Source organism: Protomyctophum bolini, assembly GCF_963924005.1.
Source record: "Protomyctophum bolini genome assembly, chromosome: 2".
Taxonomy (NCBI): Eukaryota; Metazoa; Chordata; class Actinopteri; order Myctophiformes; family Myctophidae; genus Protomyctophum; species Protomyctophum bolini.
The window spans coordinates 36,596,521-36,620,328 of record NC_137863.1 but is presented as its reverse complement, the minus strand read 5'-3'; the positions used below and the strand labels follow the sequence as shown (position 1 = coordinate 36,620,328).

The window sequence follows — 23,808 nt, the reverse complement described above, 5'->3', positions numbered from 1 at the left end:
ACCCAGTTGGACAGTTCATTATCGACCTGCGCTCCGCTCTCGCAGCGAGATGCAGAGCACTGGCAGATAGAGACGAGAGTACAAATAAAGATATGGAGCGCAGAGGGACAGAACCTTACCACGATTACGCTTCAGCGATGTTCTGCAGGATCTTTTCTCCGTCGCTTTAAATCCCCCCACCCACCACCTCCCCCAAACAACAAACATACAGAAACCTGGGACTGATGGGGGGATGCAACAATATCACTCTTCACTTGTTATGCCTGAATCAACCCTCTGCATATCCTTTTGTGTCAGCGACCCCATCGCTTTTGTCTGTCACAGCCGTCAGATTGACCGTGGGTTAGTCTGGTGGAAAGAGCCCCCTCCTCAGCCCCCCTTCTCCCTCCTCCGTGCCACTGGTCTCTCATCATTCCCGGCTCGCTTGTTTCTATTTACCTCTGTCACGCTGCTGCACCCTCCCCTTTCTGTTAAGCTCTCCCTCCTTTCTCTTGCTCCTTCAAAGGCAGCAGTCTGCCTTTCTATCCAAGCTGTTCGATACATGATCTCTCGGAGAACGGTGTCTGTTGCTGCTCTGCTCCCGGTTCCCTTCGAGATTCCCATCTCCAGGACGGCACGATGCTCCTTCCAGACGATTGATCCCCTCTTTCACTTCCCCTTTCGCTATCCCCTTCCCCTCCCTCCCCTTTCCTAACCTCCTGCCCTCTGACCCTCACCCCCTTGTCCCCCTCCCCCCACTCACCCCTACTCCTTGGCTTCCTCCCCTTCGTCCTTAACACACTCCCAAGCCCGTGCTACCTCTTATTTCATTTCACCCCCTTGACCATGTTGCCATGTGTCCGCTTGCTCCAGCCTCTCCTCGTCTTACTGTCCTCCGTCTTGCGGACCAGGGGAGAAAACTGCCCAACTAACTGCCTCTGCCCAGACCCTCACACCGTGGACTGCAGCGGCCGTGGACTGACCCGTCTTCCCGAAGAGATCCCCCTGGACGTGCGTAGGCTTCTGCTGGCCGACAACTGGATCCCCCGCATTCCCGCCGACTTCCTGGTTCTGTACAGTGACCTGGTCTACCTGGACCTACGGAACAACTCCCTCTCGCACATTGAGCCGGGGACCCTCAGCACCTCCTCTAGACTGGTCTTCCTGGACCTGGGCAGCAACAACCTGACCGAGATCCCCAAGGGGACCTTTGGGGAGTCCCGTAGCCTGATCAAACTGCGTCTGGGCAACAACCCTTATCTAAGTATGGTCAACGAGGACGCCTTCCAGGGTCTCACCTCCCTGAGAGAACTTGAGCTAGAGAGAAATGCACTGTCCACCCTAAAGGTGGGGGCGCTGAGCCAGCTGCCCTCCCTGAGGGTGGTTAGACTAGAGGGGAACCCTTGGGTGTGCAACTGCAACTTTGCCAACCTGTTCGTGTGGCTGATGGAAAACACAAACAAGCTCCCTAATGGTAAGTGAGTAACTAACCTTGCCAGGGAACCGTTTGCTTGACCTAAAAATAAACAAATGAATAAAAGTCTGTCTCCAGCATACATTAGATTATCTATAAAGCCTCTGCCATTGCTCTGTTTCTATTTATGTTGTCCCTGTAGGAGAGGGAACCCCCTCCCATCCCCCTCCCCCTTGTTCTAATTCAGTCTCTCTCTTCTTCCACCCCCGAAGCCCATAGCGTGAGAGACAGTAATAGCGACCGTGAGATTTTGCCTGGAGCGGAGAAACCTGCCCCTGAAAAAATACAAAATAAAGTGTCATCTCAAAACCAATGTTGACCATGATCCTATAAAGCAACCACAAACAGGAACTCATGTTGAGAAATGTGCTTTTGCTCACAATTTAACTGTTTCCACAGCTGCAAATCCTACAGTACCATCAACACTAACCATGTATCTGATTCTCCTCGCGCCACCTCGTCGGTCTATTGTCCTTACAGTTCAGTTGAGAGTTGTTTTTACACAATGTAGCACTGCGTTTCTGTCAAAGCATTTGTCCAAATTGCCTGGAAAACCAAGGCAGCATCATTTTTGTTTTAGCATGGGTTGGAGCAGTGAAAATTCCAGTTCAAAACTGGGTTCTAACCCTAATTAAAGCTGTAGCTCTACAAATCAGTATTAATGAGCATCGTATTCTGTGATCCGTTCTTCATGGCATAACCCATGTTTCAGGTCTGTTGTGATTCACCCTGGAAGGGGCGAGTTAGGTAACAGGGTGGGAGTGTCAGTGTCTATTCGTGTGTGTGTGTGTGTGTGTGTGTGTGTGTGTGTGTGTGTGTGTGTGTGCACGTGCGCACGTGCATTGCGTGCATGCGCTCGCTGAAGAGAAGCCCCCCGTGTGTGCATGAAAGCATGCAATTCCTGTGTGTGTGTGTGTGTGCGGCAAGTGCGTCATGTGTTTGTGTGTATGCACATGTGCCTGTGCACAGATGTACACGCATGTGTTGTGCATGTGCACAGTGAGTGTGCTGTTTGTACATGCAAGCTTAGTTTGTGTACAGTAAGCCTCATTTCTCACACACTTCTCTCTCTCAGTGTATGGATGGAAGTCTGGAGTACAACAGAAGGAAAAGGAGATGAGCATGTTTCTGTGGGAGAGTAATAGGCCTACACTGAGTCCAATAAGCGTATAGAGATGATTCCACTCAATATTCAAAGCTAGTGGGCTCACATTTGTGGGGTGAGAAATGAGGAGACTGACCCTTTCAGTGTTCATTCTTGACAATGGAGACAATGGAAGTCCTCTCAACAAACATCATTAACATTCTTGGCATCTGATTATTTTTTACATCATGTACATTTGTTTGGCTATACGGGCAGAGGGAACCAAGATGCTATTTCCTCAAGGTCACCATTTCGTATGATATTGATAGTCCTTATAAATACAGGACACAACAGAGTAGCAAGCACAAGGCCATATATTAGAGATCCACGGCAGCGGACATGAATATAAAACTGACAGTGAAGCCAGGCCAATACTCCAGATTTGTGTTGTATTCGTGTGAGATGCTACAGTATCTCAAAGAAATGTAATTGGCATGAGGTTCCTAAAATGAATCTCTCACAGTGTTGTGAAATGTATCCCTGCTTATATGTATTATGCTGATATTTAAAACAACGATTTGATGACCCCATAACATAATATCGCTTTCACTGTACCAAGGTTATTCTGTGGCTGAAGTAATGTACTGTCCCATGAATCCTGTTCATGTGTATCACTGTCACACTATACCAACATGGTGTTATAAGGAGAAGAACAGCGTTGTAAAAGCCACAGACAAACATAGAGCCATCCTCTGTTATTGTTCTTTCCTCTGTTACAGCCTAGACAATGATTTTCCTGGGAAGATACATTTAAATAATTAATGCTCCAGATTAAGGTTCTGGTAAAAGAAGTTAGAGATCAGGTCAAACTGAGACAATTCGTTTAACTGACCTGATGAAAGTGTTATTCCACCTCTGAACAACTCAATCATTGTTCATGTTTTCATTCTGATAGATGCATATACAGTAGCCTACATTGTACAATGGCTTTTCATAGACAGCTACAATTTTACGGAAAAAAAGGCAACTTTAATTCCCACATATGTAGCCATTCCTCTCTCAGAACTGTATGCGTACGGACAATTGCTGACAGCTACAAACAAAACACCAAAGTAGGCCTACATCTTTGGGCCTTGCTGTGCCCTGCTATTGGCACGTTCTCTAGCTCCTCTCTAGTGGCATCCTGCATTCAGTCTGAAAATAAAGTTTAGGACAAACAGAAGAAGAAGTTCATAAACTGGCAAGAACACCTTATTCCCCCAAGTAATAAGAGACAGCAAACCCATACATCATGATGGAGTTCCTGGTGTTGTCTGCTGCATGGTGTAATGAATTGCATTAGCAGCACTGGCCAAGCGCACATCATCACCTAGAATGAAGCCAAAGGAGGATGCAGCCAAGGCCTTGTCTGCCAACTGGGCCCACTATCTACAGTATACTCGAGTTAATAACGCACATCCCAGCTTGCATCTAGCCTATATTATGTGCTTATGTGCAGTTTATTTTCTCATCACTGACTGTTTATTTTATGACCCTCAGATAGCAGACCACTAGGCTAGAGGCAAAACAGAGGAGACACGTTATGTACAATCATGCACACAATTAAATATTAAGGTGGTGCATGCAGCGTCAGCGGGGCAGGGCCCACATCATACTGGTTTCTTAACCCTTTAAGACCTTCTTTATTTGGTGCCGCGATTATGAATTGGATTTATCTATAGCAGGGGTGCCCAGAAGGTAGATCACAATCTACCAGTAGATCACAAAGACCACATGACATGCCCCAAAATATATATCATTAGAAAAAACACAATAGAAATGCAATACAAAGTCATATACAAATAACTACGAATTCCATTTTCCTCTCTATTTCCCATTCCAAGTGTGTTTGTCTTAGTCCTAGTATGTAACGCCAGTGCTGCTGTTTTCAGCAATGGGATAATACTTTTTTGGGTGAGTAGATCTTGTTGAGCTGGTCATTGTGAAAGTAGCTCTCAAGTCAAAAAAAGTGTGGGCACCCCTGATCCTATAGGATAGTTTCCTTCTGAGATCATTTACATCATGGGTTTTAAACCAGTGCATGGTCCGCGGAATGCTAACCCATCTGCTGCCACCTGGTGGACACAGAGCCAACCGCAGACTGCCGAGCCGTTTGTAGTGTAACACACGCTGGAGTCACATCCTGTTTGGGCAGCCATCTTAGATGCTAAATAATAGCGTCAATGCTAGCAAGCTAAAATGAAGCCATCGTTGCTCTAGAAAGCGCCAATGTTCCCATCTAGATCACCGGATAATCAGCAAAGACCTCCGAACATTGCATGTTTTATCCAAACCATGGAGAGCTCCGTAGATTTCGAGTTTTTTAGTCTTCCTGTATAAAGGGAGGTGAACGGCAGAGCGGCTGTGCAATCCGGTCTAGCATCACTAAAGAAGGAAAGGCCAAGCCGAAAAGAAAGACAAAAGAAATCAGCGATCCGTTTTGATATCAATAATAAAGCTTATCAGACAGAACGTTACTCCAGAAGCAGTTGCCAGTTGGATTCCAACTGGCAGAACCTTCTGTCAGAAGCAGTTCATTTTCTAGTTCAGTTTAAAAGTGCTTTAACACAATACACAACCAAGTTGAACCAACCAAATGTAGCCTAGTTATTAACAACTGCTTGAACAAAAGCCAGATGTAGGCCTATTTGACAGTGCAGTGCAGAAACATAATTGCCTTGTTGCATAACGAGCGTCAACGAGCATCAGCCCATCGGCAAAACAAAGGAAATACTGCCAATATAACAGTCTGTCTCACTAACTTCATTAAATTCACACACACACACACACACACACACACACACACACACACACACACACACACACACACACACACACACACACACACACACACACACACACACACACAATTTCGGGACGGGTGGTCAGCCCACCGACACAATAGTGGTGGTCCCCAGGTTGCTCTTAGTCAGGATGGTGGTCCCTGGGTTAAAATCGCATTTACTATGAAAACCTGCATTTCCGTCAGTCACACCTCAATAATGGTCACGCCTCATGACATCACACCTTCATATAGTCAATAGTCATGCCTTGTGACATCACGCCTCCATATATGCATAAATTGGGGCGGCCAGCAACTCACATCTGACCTCGAACCCTTAGATCTCCATATATGGAGCTGACCTGTTCTGACTTCTGACATTCCATATTGATCCATCCCCACCCGTCCTTTCTGTTCTGATATTCCATATGTTAATCTGACCTCATCAAACCCTGTACACTCAAGACATGCTTCATATATGGCCAGTACAGAATTAATTCCATATGTTGAGCAGGCCACTTAAAGTTTAAGCGGTTTAAGTCTTAAACCCTATAATATACTTAATTAACCGGAGGCCCCCAGGGCATATAATAGTCCAGGCCTCTTCCTTTATTCTCTTTCGCTCTACTACACTATATCTTTATTCTCTTTCTCTCTACTACACTATATCTTTATTCTCTTTCTCTCTACTACACTATATCTTTATTCTCTTTCTCTCTACTACACTATATCTTTATTCTCTTTCTCTCTACTACACTATATCTTCGCTGGAAATAAACAATCTATGAGCTCACGTCTTGCAGCTCACGTGTTGCATTGTTCTAATTAATTGGAACAATGAATTAAGAGTTTATATACCATAGTACATGCATACAATTTCCTTATATCTGGTTTCAGTATTTATTTATGATGTCTTTTCTCTATTATTGAGGTGTAGCTGTAGCGGTCAATTTGTATCGGGGTATAGGGAGGGGGACGCAAGACAGGAGGTCGCAAGACAGGTAGGCAGGAGTCACAAGACCAAATGAATTTCCGTGGGTCCCCAGCCAAAAACGTTGAACTCCTGCTCTGAGGTTCATGTAGTTAAGCCTGATTTATACTCTATTGTGTGATTGATTGTCTCACGGTGAAAATTGCCAATCTACAAGCTCACAACGCGTCTCGAAGGTACACTGGAGTGTAAGCGTAACTAGCCCTGTGATAGTTTTTGTCAAATAGTCACTGCAGATCCTGCTCCAGCCTCCAAGCAGCGGTGGGGGCAGGTGGGGTATTCGGGTTCACGCACATATAGTCATATCGGCAGACCTGATTAACGTAATGACCGATCGCTGGCAGGGGAAAAATGAATTGTTCTGTGGAGTGATGCATTGGAAGCGGTTACACAACAACAGATGTGAACTCAATAGGGAATGAAACTGATTTGATAAGCTTCTCAGTATGCATTGACACTCACACTCATCATCCATGTGGCTGGCTCAACCATCATACAACAAATCACATTTTATTTTAAAAATAGAATCAAAATGATATCTGTATAGAGCACAGCTATGAAAAGAGCCAAATCCCTGCGACTCTCAATTGATAATAAAATCAAAAGGAAATTGTGAAAAGGTTATCACCTTGAGGGATCTATATGGTTCCTAGCCTGCATAATGTACCAGGTGCACAGTACAAGCGGTATACCCAATTCCCTTTCCATTTTTCACTTTGTGATTTCCCCAGCGATGGAGTCCAGGGAAGAGTAAACGTTTGTGTTTTCATAACTTTGATTACTGTAGGCCAGTGTGCTGAGTGGGTGGTTTGAATAATGAACAGGAAAAATATTTTCTTAAATGAAATTTGATCACTCTCTGCTGTTTCAATTGATTATGTGTGATATAATTACCAACACCTTGAGTTGGGTTTGATTTTCATCTGGTAATGAAAATGCAGCAGGCAATGCTGCATAGTTGATAAGATAAAGGATTAACATGTTAAAATGAAACACTGACACGATTTACATGCACGCACGCACGTACACACACACACACACACACACACACACACACACTGCTGCCATATGTTGCTCAACCTGACAATGAGCATGTTCAGCCAAAGTAATCAGACCCTTATCAATGTTTAGACCTATAATATTAGATGCTATTCACACACGTTTCTTTTTTGACATCTTCATCCAGCCAATCAGGAGCCTGTATATTTCTCGCCGGTGACTAATGTAAACATGATCTGCGGCTTTTGGTTATGGGTGAACAAAGGCCATGAATAATTCACAGCGACACAGTTGTACGCCACATTGGGCAGGGTAATCGGAGCCAGAGCTGCCCCTTGGGGTAAGGCAGGCCAACTCCCATGAGAGACCATAGACTGGGGGCCCGACATAGCACTACTTTCATAGTCATAGTCATCATCGCATGCAGTTCCATGCAGTGTACAGAGGACCAGTTCATGTGACGAGGTCAAAGTCTGAATTTTCTTTCACAGACTATTGAGTTGCTCCCTGGTGACCGGCTGTGCCGCATGAGCACCCTCTGAAAGTATGATGCCATGGCCCTGTGCTGTGCTTTGTATCTGTAGCACACATGATGGCATTTGCCCTGCATTACTCGCTATCTTTGCAGCCCACAGGCATGTGATGCGAAAAATATAGTTTCCAATTTTATGAGCTGAAGGCTTCTTCTGCCCTGGCCTCATTCTAATGTTTATTTAAAGTCGGGAGGTGGGAGAGGGTGTTGACAGAATTACAGTGCACGGTGGTATGAGCTCGATGCATTTATAGTGCTTGGAAAAACAATCTGCCCATGTGAGACATATCGTTACACCGGTGCTGGGTTCTCAACGTTTTTGGCTGGGGTCTGCAGGAAATGCTTTGGCCATGTCTCGTGACCCCCACCCCGCCCCCCTCCCCACCACCAACACAAATTGATCACTACAATAACCTTAATAATAGAGAAAATACATCATAAATAAACCAGATATAATCATTAAGGAAAGTTTATGCATACATTATGTGTAGTATGTAAACTCAATTTCCATTTTCCAGCCGAGTTGCAAAAAAAATGAATATTGTGATATGATGATGTGAATTGTGATATGATAGGAATTTGGCTGCGGAACCCCCATTTAAAAATCCATTGTGCCAGGCCAGATGAGAAGATTTGTGTTAAAACTAATTTCAAACATTTTCTAAAATGTTCAAGCGGTTTCAAAAATAGAGCACACGCTTGCATGAAGTGAAGCGTTGTGAGCTTTGTGGGTCACAACCCACAGGTTGAGAACCCCTGCTGTAGAAGACTGAATGTGTTTGTGGTCTTTGTTTTTTGGAAACTAATTTGTGAATCAAGTAAGGTAATATTATTAATACATTAAATCAGTACATTATTAGCTAGACGCGACGGGGGCATGGTTTGCAAACTTCGTCGAGGGGTCTATATATTCGCTGAAAACAGCCAATCTAACTGTAACAACATGAGGCATTATTACAGTAGCCTAAATTGTAAACTGATATTTCTTCCGAATGTTCGCTCCAGAATAGAGATGTTATGGGGTTCATATGGTTTTAAGTGCCCTCTCTGTTTGCCTCTCTCTCTCCAACTTTCACTCTCTCACACTTGTCCCTCTCCCAATTAGCAAGTGCTGTTTCCACGCCTCCCCTTCCCTAGACTCTCCTTCTGTGACTGCGACTGAATAATTCCCCATCTCTCTATGTAATTATCTCTGTCTCATTCTGTTTCTTTCTGTCTACTGCATAGCACAGGCCTAGAGAGGCACAACCGTCCCGTGAAGTGTCGTGAGGTGGGGACTCGGGAGTGATTTTGATTTCATGAGTCACTGACACCAGCCTGCCGCTGTATTCTTTGACAGATTTTGAGACGGTGGCCCACACCAAAAGTGTACTGTGTATAAGATAGCACCTGTGAGTCTGTGAGCCTGACGTGAGCATAAACATGAGTGCCAAGTTGTTTCCGATGTGGGCCTGTGGATGTAAGACGGTCGGTGATGAGGGCTGCTCATGATAATCTGTGCTGAGATCAATCAGGATAGGCCGGATGGCGATATTGGGAAGAAGGAGATCGAGACAAGGCTCCGATATCGGTCACAGCCAGGTAGATCAATCTGACTGGAGACAGTGGTGTGTGCCACTGGTGGATAGCCTATCCCCCAGGCTGGCAGTAATCCTAAATGTAATCCATCAACTGTCTACACCGGGGCTGTAACCTAGACTGTGTGCGGGTGGGTCGACATAGCACCTGATAGTGCAGGCCTTTGATTTGCTGGAGTAGCCATATGATATTCTAGAATCACATTCTGTAATCTCAGTCATTTGTAACTCAACACACTGGCCTGTGAGGTTCCATGAGGCAGGTGTAGCTAAGTTGCCAGCAATGCCCGTTAGCATCACAAAGTTATTAATATCTATATGTTGACAGTGAAGACAGACAAATATGTAAAGGTTGACACGTCAGACATTATGGCAGGATGATTATAAAACACAATATTGCTATTAATGTTTTGGTATATGGATTGGAATGTACATATACTGTATCCATATACTAATATTGATGACATCAGGGATCTCCATATATGGGCATAATTGCGACAGCAGGTCGCATTTACTATGATGTGATCCCTGATTTACTAACATCCCTGATGATGTCATTGTGATGTCACGAGACCATGGGCACAATATATATGGGGGCTTTCCCCATGTATAGAGATTTTGATGATGTCATAGTGATGTCACGAGACCATGGGCACAATATATGGGGACTTTCCCCATGTATGGGGATTTTGAGTGACAAAAAATGCAATATTTCATTTCAAATGCAAGATTTCAACTGCAACGTCATCCACCGACGAGAACAGATACAGTAAGTCTATACTTAGATTGAGAAAACGGCCCATGGCTGCACTTTGCTTTGGAGCTTGGCTCTGATGTGCTGTGATACAGGTTGTTGCCACATCTATAGGCCTATAGTATAGAGCGTCGCAGTCCTGCACCCTTTCATGACGACGCCAGGCCCAGGAAATGAATCCCAATGCATTTTTCCCATAGACATTTTAAAAAGTATTTATTTAAAGACCTTTTAAGCGTTGTACGAAGCCAACTCGAGTCGTGACAAATCATGACAACAAACACAATATTTTGGACCAAACAAATAATTACAAAGAAGAAAAACAACAAAAAAAGTGTTGTAACCTGCTGTTTTTTTCTACTTTCTAATTCTTTGTTTGGCCCAAAACGTTGTTTATTGTCATGATTTGTCACAACAAGAGTTGGCTTTGTCCGCGGCGTAAACGTCATTAAATAAATACTTTCTGAAGAGTCTATGAGGAAAATGAAATTTCTTTTCCAGGTCTCTCGAGGGGGCGGGTCTGCGTCGCTCTATAGAGAGTTAATTCCTCTCTCAGGTGCAGAAGTTGGTCATCAGCTAGCTGCAGTGTTTGCAATGTGTTCCAGTGCAACTTTTACAGGAGACAGGAGGTGGCACAAGTGATCTGATCAGTTGGCGAATGGGCTTGGTGAGTCAGCTAGGGCCTTTGCGGACACTGACTTGGAGGTGGTTGGCCAGATTGCCAGGCTGCTCAAGTCTGCTTTGTTTATAATAATATTTGTATAGCATTTCGTATTTCAATTAATAAAGGATTAAAATTCAGCCTCCAAGTTGCTTCCCCACCATACAAACTGTATGTTACTGCACAACCATCTTCTGCTGCTGATGTCACAATATGCTCAGTTGTAAGATGTCTTTTTCTTTTCCTATTGAAAGGTATTTTCCTTATTGTAACAGATCATTGGAATGTAATACACAGATGGGTTTAGTCTGGACACCAGACAAATCTGCTAGAGCTATAGCAAAATCATTTGTGTTTTAATTTAGACTGGTCAATGGTCATGCCAGGATAACATGACTTTGCCTGGCTGTTCAGGGACTGCCCATAACTCAGACATCCCATTAGTCCAGTTCAGCCTGCCACTGAGACTGAATGGTTAAAGTTTTAATTATTGTGTGCATTTCAGTGATATTTGTTATTGTGACTTTATGTATATTGTGTGGTGTCTGGTGAAGTGATTCCTAATTGGCTCCAGGGTAGGGAGCATACTAACTGGGTTTGTGTGTGTGGAACACACCAACTTGATTATGTATAGTGACACTTATCTTTAATCATATTATAATTTATATTATGAGTAATGTGTGACACAATGTGTATTAAGAAATGTAATGTCTCTGGACATAGTGTATTGAACTGGTGTAATTGTGGATTCAATTAAGATTTGGTATGGTCCAGTGGGAGGGGCTTAGCCTATAAATAGGGAGACCTGCCACTGCCAGATAGATCAGTCAAGGTAGGACTGTGGGGGTTTGAAACCCAGGCCAATCTTTCTGGTTCTTTTGTAAATATTTTGTTTAACTTTGATCCCTGGAGTAATGCGTGTTAAAGGTGAATAAAACACTTGGATTTTTCGTATAAGGACTCACACTTGCTATTTTCAGTATTTTTCCTGCTTTTTGGCTATTTTGCAACCTAGGCAAAGTGTGACACCGACTACGTAGCTTTGAGTGCGGTTAGGGTAAGGGATAGGGTTATAATGCGCAAGTCGCCACCGAATTAGACTACAGGAATGACTCTGTGGCCGCTCTTGTACTGTTATTCTGGGGCTTGATGAATATGCACATTGGATCCAGTGGTTAGCCTAATCCAATACGTTTCCAAATAGAACACCCGAATAGAAATGTCAAACACACAGCGACAAAAACATACAGTATAAGTCACTTCGTCATTGACGCGACCCAATGGGTGTTGTTGACGTGTTAAAAACATTTGAAAAAATATATACAGTAAGACAGAAAGTATGTAAAGTAATGTACACTGTGACACAATGTAGTTTGTCACAGACAAAACGGACAGGAGACTCTAGCCAGCTAAACACGTTTATCACATGTTAGAATACCCACTCTCACTTCAAATTAAATAACATTAATAGTTTGTTGAACAAGACCCGTTCTCCTGTTCCACTTTTATCATACCATAACTCTGACAGGGGTCACATGTTCTCACAGCAAACTCTAGTCTCTTATCTCATTAATCAAACCTTTGGGACAAGACGGAACCAAACAGAACCATCTCAGAGGCAAAGGCTAAGTCTCAGAGGTGATGAGTTACTTCGCCACATGCAATCGAGATCACTGTGAATATAAATAGTGTCCATTCATCTCCAGCACAAGCAGATGGTGACAGGGCTCTCCAAGCTATGCATCGACTCTTTCAAGAAGTTTTTGAACACCTTGGGGAAACTGAAGTTATTTCTGTAATGCTGTACTAATGCTTGCATAGTACAGTCTGTAATGTATTGCTTAGGGCTGCACGATATGGACAAAATTTCATATCTATATATAGAGGGTATGCGCAATGCATAAAGTGAATGGCAGATCGAGTGTCAAAGTGAGTGGCAAAGTGAATTTAATATTGTTTAAAGTCATTTAACACCATGACGTAAATCACCGTCAAGTTCAAGTGGACGGTCATGTGCCCGAGACGGAGATTGATAATCTCAGTCAAATTAGTGCTATGAAAACTGATCCATCGTCAGCAAGCCTAGAGGCGCTTGCTGACGATGGGCACATTTTATTAATGGATTAAATAGGCCCGGGCCAATGGATATTAAAAAAAAAAAAGAAAAGCTGAAATGGATATTATTATACATGGGAATAGATATTTTGTAAAGGATTTTTGTATGAATGAGAGGTGAACACTGTCATTTTTCTGTCATGAATGATGTCATAACTGTATCTGTTGCGCCCATGTTTTTGCTTTGTCCTTTGTTTACCCTTCATTTTGTTTCGTATTTTATCTTATTATTATACAGTATAGGTGAAAACCTTCCAAAATTGTGAATACAGGCTTGTAGACATGTTGTGAGCTTGTAGATCAGCTATTTTTTGGCTACTTTTGTGCGACATGGTCATGCGATACAGCATAAAATAGTACGTGCTGTACGTGTGTGCACTGTGCAGGCTGTGGTTGTGCTCATATCATCCATGTGTACAGTACCTTGAAAGGAATCTTGACGCAGCCAGCCACCCACTTCTTGTTTATGTTGTGTGTGTGTGTGTGTGTGTGTGTGTGTGTGTGTGTGTGTGTGTGTGTGTGTTTGTGTGTGCGTATGTGCGTGTTTTTGACTTCTCCATTATTGAACAGCCTTATTAAATTCTTGAAATCTGGATCTAATTGTATCAGGGGTGATGTCTTGTTATCAAGCCTCAGTAAGAGTTCAGTTACAAACTGATTAATAATATAGAGTAATGTAGAGATGGACATGCATGGTCAAGGATAGAAATTACATCTGCATTTTCCATTATGTATTTAATTGTGTTGTATAAATCATTCAAAATAAATATCTGAATGTGTTTAATTTTCTTTAAACTAACTAAGGACTGAGGTCCTTAGGTAATAAGGACCATTTGCTTAAACACAAAATATAATATATTTGATACAGGTTGGACTGCCTTTTACAGTGGAATGAAAGATGGTTATATTATGCAGTACACTCAATTTTCTTTTTACAAAAAATGGTGGTAGAGGTAGCAATTTCTGTCAAGCATGCTCTGTAATCCAGGAAGCTCCGAAGTCGGTGTCTTCAATTTGAACCCATCAGAACAGCACAGGGCAGTATGTGACGGCACATCAGCACTTGAACCTGTGCCACAATCATCCACAGCATGGTGTAATTTGGGGGGATTTGGCCAAATAATCATGACTTAAATTGGGGCGAAGTTAGCAGTATTTGTATACGATCCTGTCCCTTCAAAATGTAAGACACATGTTTGTAGGAACCCACAACAGAGTCCCCTTGAAATCCAATAAGCCACTGCCAATGTCCTTTTTCATTTGAATGACGTCTGAGTAATAAACTACCAGGAGACACCAGAGCACGCGACTCACTGATTTATCAGACACTCCTTCATTTGCTGATGTACTCAGTCAAGGTGACCTTGTCTCTCAGACAAGGTTTAGACAGAATGGTTATTTTTAGTAACTTTTTACATTAATTGGGTTACTTTTTAACCTACAGAATTTGTTTTGTTGAAATGCATCCAGGAGATGCATTTTAATAACAAAGTCATACGACAGTACTGTATGTGCATGCTCAAATATTATGCACCTAGAATTTTAATTGAAAAAAGCAATGCTTTAAATTGCTGTTCCTTTACAATAGAGACAATGACTGTTCAGGGATATTAATTGGCTTAGATAGAAAATCAATACATAGATGCACATCACAGGACAAAGCTACAGTGCTAATGGACAGTGCAATACATCATTATGTACAATAAACAATAACACAAAGGGACTTTAATATAGGGTGTTTTGGTTCAGAGAATTAGTATGCATGCAAATATCATAGGTTTGAACTTGACAATGCCAGCATGCCATCCCACCGCAAGATAAAATATGTCATCGGGGTGCACAGGTGGATCACCGGCTACTAGTGTGTCGACTGCATGGGTTCAACGGGAAAGCTGGTTCAGTCCTGTGTTGCATGTGGCTTCTCCTCTCTACCCTCTCCTATCTAAATACTAATACAAAAACATAAAATAAAAGATGTCCTCTCTTATGTTATGTTACGTAACATAAGAGAGGACGTGCGTGCGTGCGTAATGTTATGCATCTCGACATAACATCCTTGAGGGTACACATAGAAATATGGATGGCATGTCTAACGTCACGTCTTCTCTCCTGTGCAGGTGTGGACGGCATGGAGTGCTCTCTCCCTATGGACGGCAGACGTGTGTCCCTGACCCAGCTCTCGAAGGACAGCTTCCGGGAGTGCCAGGTCACCCTCACCCTAACAGATCTGCTCATTATCATTTTCTCTGGCATCTCAGTGTCCGTGGTGGCCATCATGACCAGCTTCTTCCTGGCCTCCACCGTTCATTGTTTCCAGCGTTGGAGCAAAGGCACAAAAGGCGACGAGGAAGAGAGTGAGGAGTGACATGTCGGCTGGCGGGCAGTGGTTCTCAGAGACGTGGCCTGAACTCTGACCTGCAAAGGCTCCTGCCATCTTCCTCGCTTGAGGTGAGCTCATAGAGTTATTGACTGACGGACTATGAGTCTTGGTTTTACAGCACTTGTTCCCATGGTGAACACCAAACGAATACTGATATGGTAGGAGGCTTTTTCTTTGTCTAAGTATCCTGGAAGTTGTTTTCTTTTGCACATGGATGAGTGAGACATGAAGCAGACATCAGTGGACATTCCTGAGACGTGTGTCAGAGTCTCATTAGCACGTATATAGTGCACACACCATGTTAGAAAGGTCAGAGCCTGTGGTCATTCCTGTATGGCCACTGAATCTTAAAAGGTACTAATGACCACCAATGTTACCAGGCCTGCAAATATTATCAATGACAGAAATGTAAATGAGAGAGATACCGCACAGTTGCTACATGACTGCCACATACTGCACTTCTTAGACAAGCCAATAACAATAGCAGCTCACAAGATATCCAAAGTTAGTCTGAAGTCATGTAAGTTGACATCAATCAACAATATAATGACCTTTTATGTGTCCAGTTGTCCACGGGTCCACCAAGCATGAGAGAGTGCCTGGAAATAATGCATCATCACAAGGGAAGGACATTGCATTGATCTTAGCATTTAGATTTTTGACATAGTGCCTATACTAAAAACATTGTAGATGTAGACTGGCACATTCTGCAATCTTCAGTATCTTTATTCTTTATTTTGGAATGCCTCAAATTGGCTCACAAGTATTGGCAAATGAAGATACTATTGCCTACAGGCCAGTGAGGGAAGACTCAATGTAACAGCAAAGATAAGGTATAATGACAATTGAACCATATTTCATATTGTTGCTGTCGGGCAGAAACCAGCTAACTCAATTTCTTTATTTTTATAAATAAACGCTACTGAACCAACTTTATGTCTGTGTTCGTTAAAAAAATGAAACAATGGAAAGTATTTAAATGCGCTTCTGACAAAACCAGCTAACTCCATTGAATCCCCAAAATGTCTGCTAAACCAGCTATCTCCAGAGGGGGTGGAGTAAGCTGCTTTTCCCCTCTCCCCTGCAGCAGAGCATGATATTATAAATATTGTCAGCTCATACTGAAATTTGTCTTGCGACACAACATCTTGGAGATTCATTGTCAGCTGTTCTTATCAATGATCGACAAAACTCATCATCATCATCATCATCACCTTTATTTATACTCGGAAATACAGTTGAGGGCAAGCCCTCATTTTCAATGTAGCCGAGGTTACAATACACAAATACAGTAAAAAACAATACATCAAACACAACATTATAAATCAGGATAAATTACAAAGGAACTTAAATGCAGAACAACCAGTCAGTTTTGAAGTTCATTCCACGAGGTTGGGCCATTGACAGAAAAAGCTGTCTTGCCCAACTCTGTCTGAGCCTGTGGAACCTTGAGCCTTAAGAAATCACTAGAGCGGGTCTGATAAATGCTATTGTTCAATTCCAACATGGAACAAATATAGTCGGGGAGCATCCCAGCAATGGCTTTATATAAAAATAGGTGCCAATGCTTATCAGTAATATGATGACACATGAAAGTATCTGACAATATATTGAGTCACAATACCAACTTTGATGAGGCAGTATTGCTTTGTTTTAAAAGTTTTCTTCATCTCCATTATTTATTTTTATTTATTTATTTTCATTTTCATTTATGAACAATTTACATTTTGGAGTTAGCTGGTTTCTGCCCAACAGCAGAGATATGCTGTAAACTTTCCAGCACGGTTTGCTTTTCTCCTTGTCTTTCTTTTTTGTTTTATTTTACAGAATAACTATTATATAATCACACATTTATATACCAAATAAACCAATGTATATGAGTGAAATGTTAGACAATGATATAAACAATATCCAGACAATAAGTGTTGCTTAGATTGATAATTGTGAATCGTGTAAAACAGGTATCCAGATAATATCTATAATCATGGAAAATTATGGCAAACATATACTATTAGATTATGTAGAGCCGATGTGTCAAATACTGCACTTTAAATGGTTTGTTGAATTTTTGTTGAACTGAATTTGGCAGGCTGCTAAGTGTTACTGTAAGTGGACTTATGTTGTCTACATCTGCCAAAGATGGTCTAGAATAGGATCCACATAGAATCCATGTGGATGTGTTGTAAAATGACTGAGATGACATGACACTTCTTGAACACATACTGTATTGTACAATGTAGAATTGTCCAAATATTTAAATATATATCACCCCACACACACACGCACACGCACGCACACGCACACACACACACACACACACACACACACACACACACACACACACACACACACACACACACACACACACACACCTATGTAGCTATTATTGTTACTAAGACAGCACTCTTATATGGATTTGAACATAATTGCCAGATTTTCAATGACTTTAAAGCATGATTTCAACTCTCATTCAATGTCCAGATTGACTTGGTGTCTCAAGATGAAGCAGCAATTGGCCATATTCACACAGTGTACATTTTGCTCTCATGTCATACTTACTCAGTGGGGAAACCCCCACCGTCCACTAATCTGCCCTATATGAGTCTATGGACACGGTAAATAAACCCCTCTAATGTTCACCAGGGTGACCCATGTAGAGAGCAATTCAGAATCCTAATAAACCAGCACCCAAAATATGATGCCCTACACACGCACGCACGCACACACACACACACACACACACACACACACACACACACACACACACACACACACACACACACATTTTTTTATTTTGTATGCAATCTGTATGATTAGATCTGCTTTAATCGTGATGGCTAATGCACTAAGCTGAATTATGTTCTTCCTGTGCTTCCAGAGCAAAGGTATGTTGCTTTGTCTCTTGGAATTCTAATAAGGCATGCGTAATTAAACAGATTCAGTCTTGACGCAGAGGGCATTTCAAGCCTTCAAATGCAGGCAGTTATTTACTGCTCGGCTGTAAAAAGTAAAACAAAACAAAAAAGAATCAAATGCTTCTCTTCACTATAGAGCTACTATAATATGCAGATTGTTTTTACATTTACAGATTGCGGAGGACATTTAGGACATTCATGAGGCCTTATTGCTGTTAGTAATTTTCAATGAGCACCAGTTACCCATGAAAAGCACAGTGATTTCATGTAAAATGAAGACTCCAGCTCATGTTCACATAAACACATTGCGCATGCTGTTTTATTTTTTATCTAAAATTCTAACTTGTAGGCCTGCTACATGCAGGATGCTTCGAAGGCATAGACCCAGTGGCAAATTTCGTCCATTTATTCCTACGAGTGTTCAGATCAGATTTTTAAAGAGGAATGCCACTGAATTTCACAGAAACAAAATATACCATCCCATTACCATATTAAAGATTGATCCGTAGTAAACATTAATTACTGTCCCCCATAGCCACAGACGAGGAAGGAGGGGGGTATGATGTCACAGGAGTATTTTTATGGTGTTTTCTGTTTCTGGAGCTCTTACTGAGGTGCATTACATTTTCAGGTTTGAAACACAGTCAGTAGTTCAAAACCAAGACTCCTATTCCTCCTCGTCAAAATGTAGTGTGTCCACTAATACCATGCCAATCAGATTATGGAATCCCTCAACAACCACACAATTAGAATGAACGGTGTTCCTATTTGATGGGCTATACCAAAATATATTATAAGGCTAACAGATTAGCCTAAGAGTCACAGAAATATTTTGTATACATATATCATTTTCAACTACTATGTAGTTATTGTATTATTACATGACACAGGGATAAGTTAGCTTCAAGCATATGTTAGCATGACATTATTTTCTCTTACTCTACTGTTAATTAAATATCAACAGGTATCGGCACTTTGAAGCATGCAGTTTTGAGGATACCAAAATGATTCAGATTAATGTCTATTTTTCTATCAAATATCAATGAATGGAGCATTTATTCAGTCCTCAAGCAACCTCTGTCTATCACATCCCATGGAAACACGGACACAGTGGTTGATTTGTTCCATTAACTAAAACACATCTTTGACACGTTTCCTTTTTTATTAATATTATTATTATTATTATTACCGTTTTATTTTTTGTGTTCAGAAAACTGTCAGAATAAGTCAACCTGTTTTAAAGTGACAGGAGAGACAGCATGAAGGTTACTGATACGGTTGAATGCAATTTTGTCATGGAAAAACCTGAGCAGAGAGTATTACTGTATGTGTGTCTGTACAGCGATGTTTAGTAAAAAATATAAAATCAAAGTCACATGTCTTCTTTTATTTGTATTATCTCCTCTTCAAACATATAAACGTGGACATTGAAATGACATATCCTGTACGTATATGTTGTGCAATTAAATGTGTGGTTTGAAATGATCTCTGATCTACAGCCTTGATAATGGAGACTGCATGTAATCTGGGATGTGTTGCACTAATGCATTTATGAATTTATGTCAATCAGTCCTGTAATACAACATGTAGTACTACTGTACAACAGGTATACAGTATACACACACTACACCACTGATTCTCAACCTGTGGGATATTAAAAAAACAGTATACACTATGATTTTATTAATAATATAACATTAAACTATCTAAAAAAGTAATGGATTTTTTTCTTTAAAACCTTAAAAAAAATACTTATCATTGTGATACCGATAAATACAGCATACTATGTTAGTTCCAATCTATAATAAACATGCTCTGAAAATGCATGTGCATCTGACCACTTGGCCAGCCTAAAGACTGCCGTGTTTAAGTGGTCAGACACTTTATTTGAGTTTTAACAAATAAACAATAAAACAACAACAGAACACAAATATGCATATGATATATGAGGGCACATGATATAATAGGGCTCTAGGCCTACTAGGGCATTCCCACAAATACAATACATGAATAAGTGTACCGGGGTCGTCCCCGCACCTCCAGCAAACCAGACTATCTCTGAGCTTAGCCCTGTTGAGATTTTCAAGTGGGCCATGATCAAGAAAAAGTCGATAACCACTACTCCAGCAGTGTACAAGTCGCCAGTACGACATCACATATCACGAGGCAGAACTTCTATGCTGGCTCCAACTCTGTTCACAATAAACGTGTTCTCCCCGTCCGTGTTCCCTATAGGGTAGGTACCCTCAAATGCAGTAATCCTGGTTTGATGGAGGGGAAAGGAACTGGTTGGAATAACGTGTTCCTTCCACGTGCCACGTCCTACCGGGGAAACTCCCACCTGTCCGTTGATAAGAAGCGGCCTGCTTTCTCCTGGTTGGCAGAGGAAGAGCAGCGGCCAGGATTACATGTATGCTAGGCAATTGGCGTACGTGCAAAATAGTGGTTTAAAATATCATGGGATAAATAAATAATTCACTCAAGTTCCTTTCATTCACAATATTAAATAAGCATTCACATTTTGGTGTACCGGTAGTTTAAATAACAAATATTTGCATGATATGCAACCTGATAATTAGATTACTAAATGATTATTTGATTCATTTTTTGTTGATCAACTCTATTCAATCAATCACGTGCACGCCATACACACACACACACACACACGCACGCGCACGCACTTGAAATGTTCATACTATATATGCACTACAATATTAACAATGATTAAATAACACATTCATCAATTCTTAATTTCTTAATTAACATAAATCCAAGTCATCTGAAACATAGGAATCTTACTGTGAGGGTTACTTTTCACTTACATTTTTGATTTGTGTGATGTGGATCTCTGCCGTGTAAATGTGGGGGAGAATTTCCGTTCTTCTCAAGCACAGCATGGGCACACAATCATTTGGCTTCCGAAGACTTGGATTATGCTGCATAAACTGTAATTTTATGATCCAACCATGCTTTGCCCTATTAGGATCTCTAATGGCGGGGTCGCCATTGACTTTATTTGTTTTGCTGCTCCACATTGTGTGTTGTGTAACAAAGAAACTTTGTCCGTGTTGCAACTGACATGAGGATAGGTTAGATAATGACCGAATTCTCACTTTTGTGTAAACTATTCAGGTCAAAGAGCATTGTTCGAGACTGAGTTGAATGGAAATAGCAATGGCCTAAAGGCACCAAGAGCTACAGCATAGGGCATAGGATGCTGGGTAATCCAAATAATATGTAAATTTAGGCTGGCCAGCAAGTACGAATGTGAGAAAATGCACGTGTGTCAGTGGTGGTGAGGATTCTCCTGCAACCATTAAACCTCATTTGGTTGCCATGGCTACACAGCCGGCGGCCCAGGCTCTTGGAAGCTGCGGCGGAAACGAGAGAGAGAGAGAGAGAGAGAGAGAGAGGGTGGCATGTCGTTGGGAATCCATCAACTAACTGGACCTGGCATTTGAAAAGGGAAAAACACCACCATGTCCCTGTGAACCAATCTGTGACTTTAGAACTAAACGTTGACTTTTTGATGAAGGTCTCCTGACCAGTCATCTTTCTTCACAACATTACAGTATTAGCCAGTTGGTCATCAGACTTAATTTTCTGACCTATATGTCTCTGATTGAAACAACTAATACTATTTGACCCAATACTATACAAACACACTGATCATTTATTACAACATTTTTCTACCTAGTCTACAAAGTAACGGGGACAGTGCTTTTCCGTTCCGTTCCCTGACCTGGAAACCACAGACAGGAAGCCAGAAGGACAGAGAGGGAAGTAAGCCAACACTCGGAGAGGAAGCTTTGAATGAATAATGGGCCTTGTGGCTCACAGTGGGATAATTGCTTTGGGGAGGAGCAGTCTGAAGGGTTGCAGAGTCAGGTTGCAGAGTGTCCTCGCTTCTGTGATTGACAAATTGCGCGTAACTCTTAAGCCCCATCATTGATTAGATATTTGTGTTCCCAAAATGAAATATCCAGCACTGGTTTCACAGTTACTATACTTACTGTGGTTGTTTACAGAGATGGACAATATTTCTGTTACATGTATTTGAAATATTTCCATTACTTTTGAGAATGTTGTGTTTTCCGAAATACTTTTTGTTAAAATTTGTCATTGACAAAAGGAACAAAAAAGTAAATCACATTTCCTCTTCACTTTGTAGGCATAGTATTTAGTATTTATGTCATTTCAATATGATAACCAGCAAGTTCATAGAATGAAATATGAGTCCGTACCTTTGTTTCAGATCATGCGTATTGATTTCCCAGAGGAAGTCCTGAGCTACTTCTGAAATGCACACGTCTTACATGTACAAGAGTTTGATATGCAGCTCAATACAATGAGCAGAGCACACGGCATGCGTCAGATAAGTAAATGTAATGAACACAGATGATGCAACAACAGCTAATTCATTATTAACCTTTACTTTCATCACTGTATCAGTTAGAATTTTGATCTAGTGTCCCCACTTAAGGTGTTTAAAATGTTTTTAAACAATGTTGTTCTTAGACTATTTAAAATACTAAGATCCTGTAGCACTTACGTGATTGCCATGTATAGCATCTGCAATGATTTGCCATGTATTGCATCTATAATTAATTGCCATTCATTGCAGATGGAGAGGCTGAGAAATGCATTCTGTACTACATTCTACATCTACAGCATGTAGAATGTGCCAATTCTAGCTTCCTTGCAGGACTCTGTAAACAGCACAAGAGTATATGCTGCATCTATAGTGTGGGAGTTACATTTATTCTTTGGCTGCTGCAACTTCGACCTTCCTTGCGTTTGGTTGTTTGGTAATGTTCACAATGTTGGAGTGTAAGTGCAAACTATTGCTTGACTCTCATTAAATTGTTCTGAAAATGACTAATCAGTGCAATATTTTGAGTGTTAAATATTATTTTCTATTCATCACACAGGGAAAGTAGTGATACAAATGTGGCTGAAATAATGTCTTTAAGTAAAGTAGGCCTAATGTAAAAACAACAAATCACGAGTCAGCTGTAATAATTCGTAAGACAGTGTGGAAAATGTTCGTGAAGGCCATCAGGATTCTGAGCATTAATATTCAAAGCAAAGCCACACTAAAATGTCTCTCATGGTGGAGGGTGAACAGAGGACCCTGCTACTGTGGGCAGCCATGGGCATCAATGCATGTACAGTATGTGGCAAACTGTTCATCCACTGCACCAAAACACTGGCTGGCACTCTGTCAGTGTCCCTTACCCTCATTTTGTATGCTCGGTATATGGAGACAACCATACCGCACAGGCTATATATCAGTAGCTGAATAAAGGATGAATAATGAATAATAACGAGGGTAATAAGATCTGCCTTCGTCATAAACATCTGAGGATTTTTCATGCATCGGTTGTGTATGTCGGTAGACTCTAATTTAACACTTGTCAAAAGTGGGAGAACATCTCTGTCCTCACATGGTTTCTTTACAATGCATTTCATGTGGGATGATATGCGCAGCACCCGCGTCCAGCCGCTGTCCTCCAGCCACAAGAG

The 23,808-nt window shown here is 41.5% G+C and overlaps 1 protein-coding gene across 2 annotated transcripts; it reads left to right on the top strand.

Moving 5' to 3' along the window:
• Nucleotides 1-538: 538 nt before the first annotated feature.
• Nucleotides 539-23,095, top strand: lrrc38b (leucine rich repeat containing 38b). 2 transcript variants are annotated; one of them, XR_013964821.1, is made up of 3 exons: nucleotides 539-1,453; nucleotides 15,105-15,435; nucleotides 20,518-23,095. XR_013964821.1 is itself a non-coding variant. In XM_080775268.1 (2 exons), the coding sequence occupies exons 1-2, from the start codon at nucleotides 826-828 to the stop codon at nucleotides 15,350-15,352; spliced, it is 876 nt and encodes a 291-aa protein (XP_080631394.1). In that variant the 5' UTR covers nucleotides 539-825; the 3' UTR covers nucleotides 15,353-19,706. The 2 variants fall into 2 exon arrangements, 1 of the variants encoding a protein (XP_080631394.1); XM_080775268.1 differs by lacking the exon at nucleotides 20,518-23,095 and having other exon boundaries at nucleotides 15,105-19,706.
• Nucleotides 23,096-23,808: the final 713 nt, after the last annotated feature.

Coding starts and splice junctions, on each gene's coding strand:
- lrrc38b (XM_080775268.1), top strand. CDS start 826: ATGTTGCCATGTGTCCGCTTGCTCCAGCCTCTCCTCGTCTTACTGTCC. Junction 1,454..15,104: donor CACAAACAAGCTCCCTAATG/GTAAGTGAGTAA, acceptor TCTCCTGTGCAG/GTGTGGACGGCATGGAGTGC.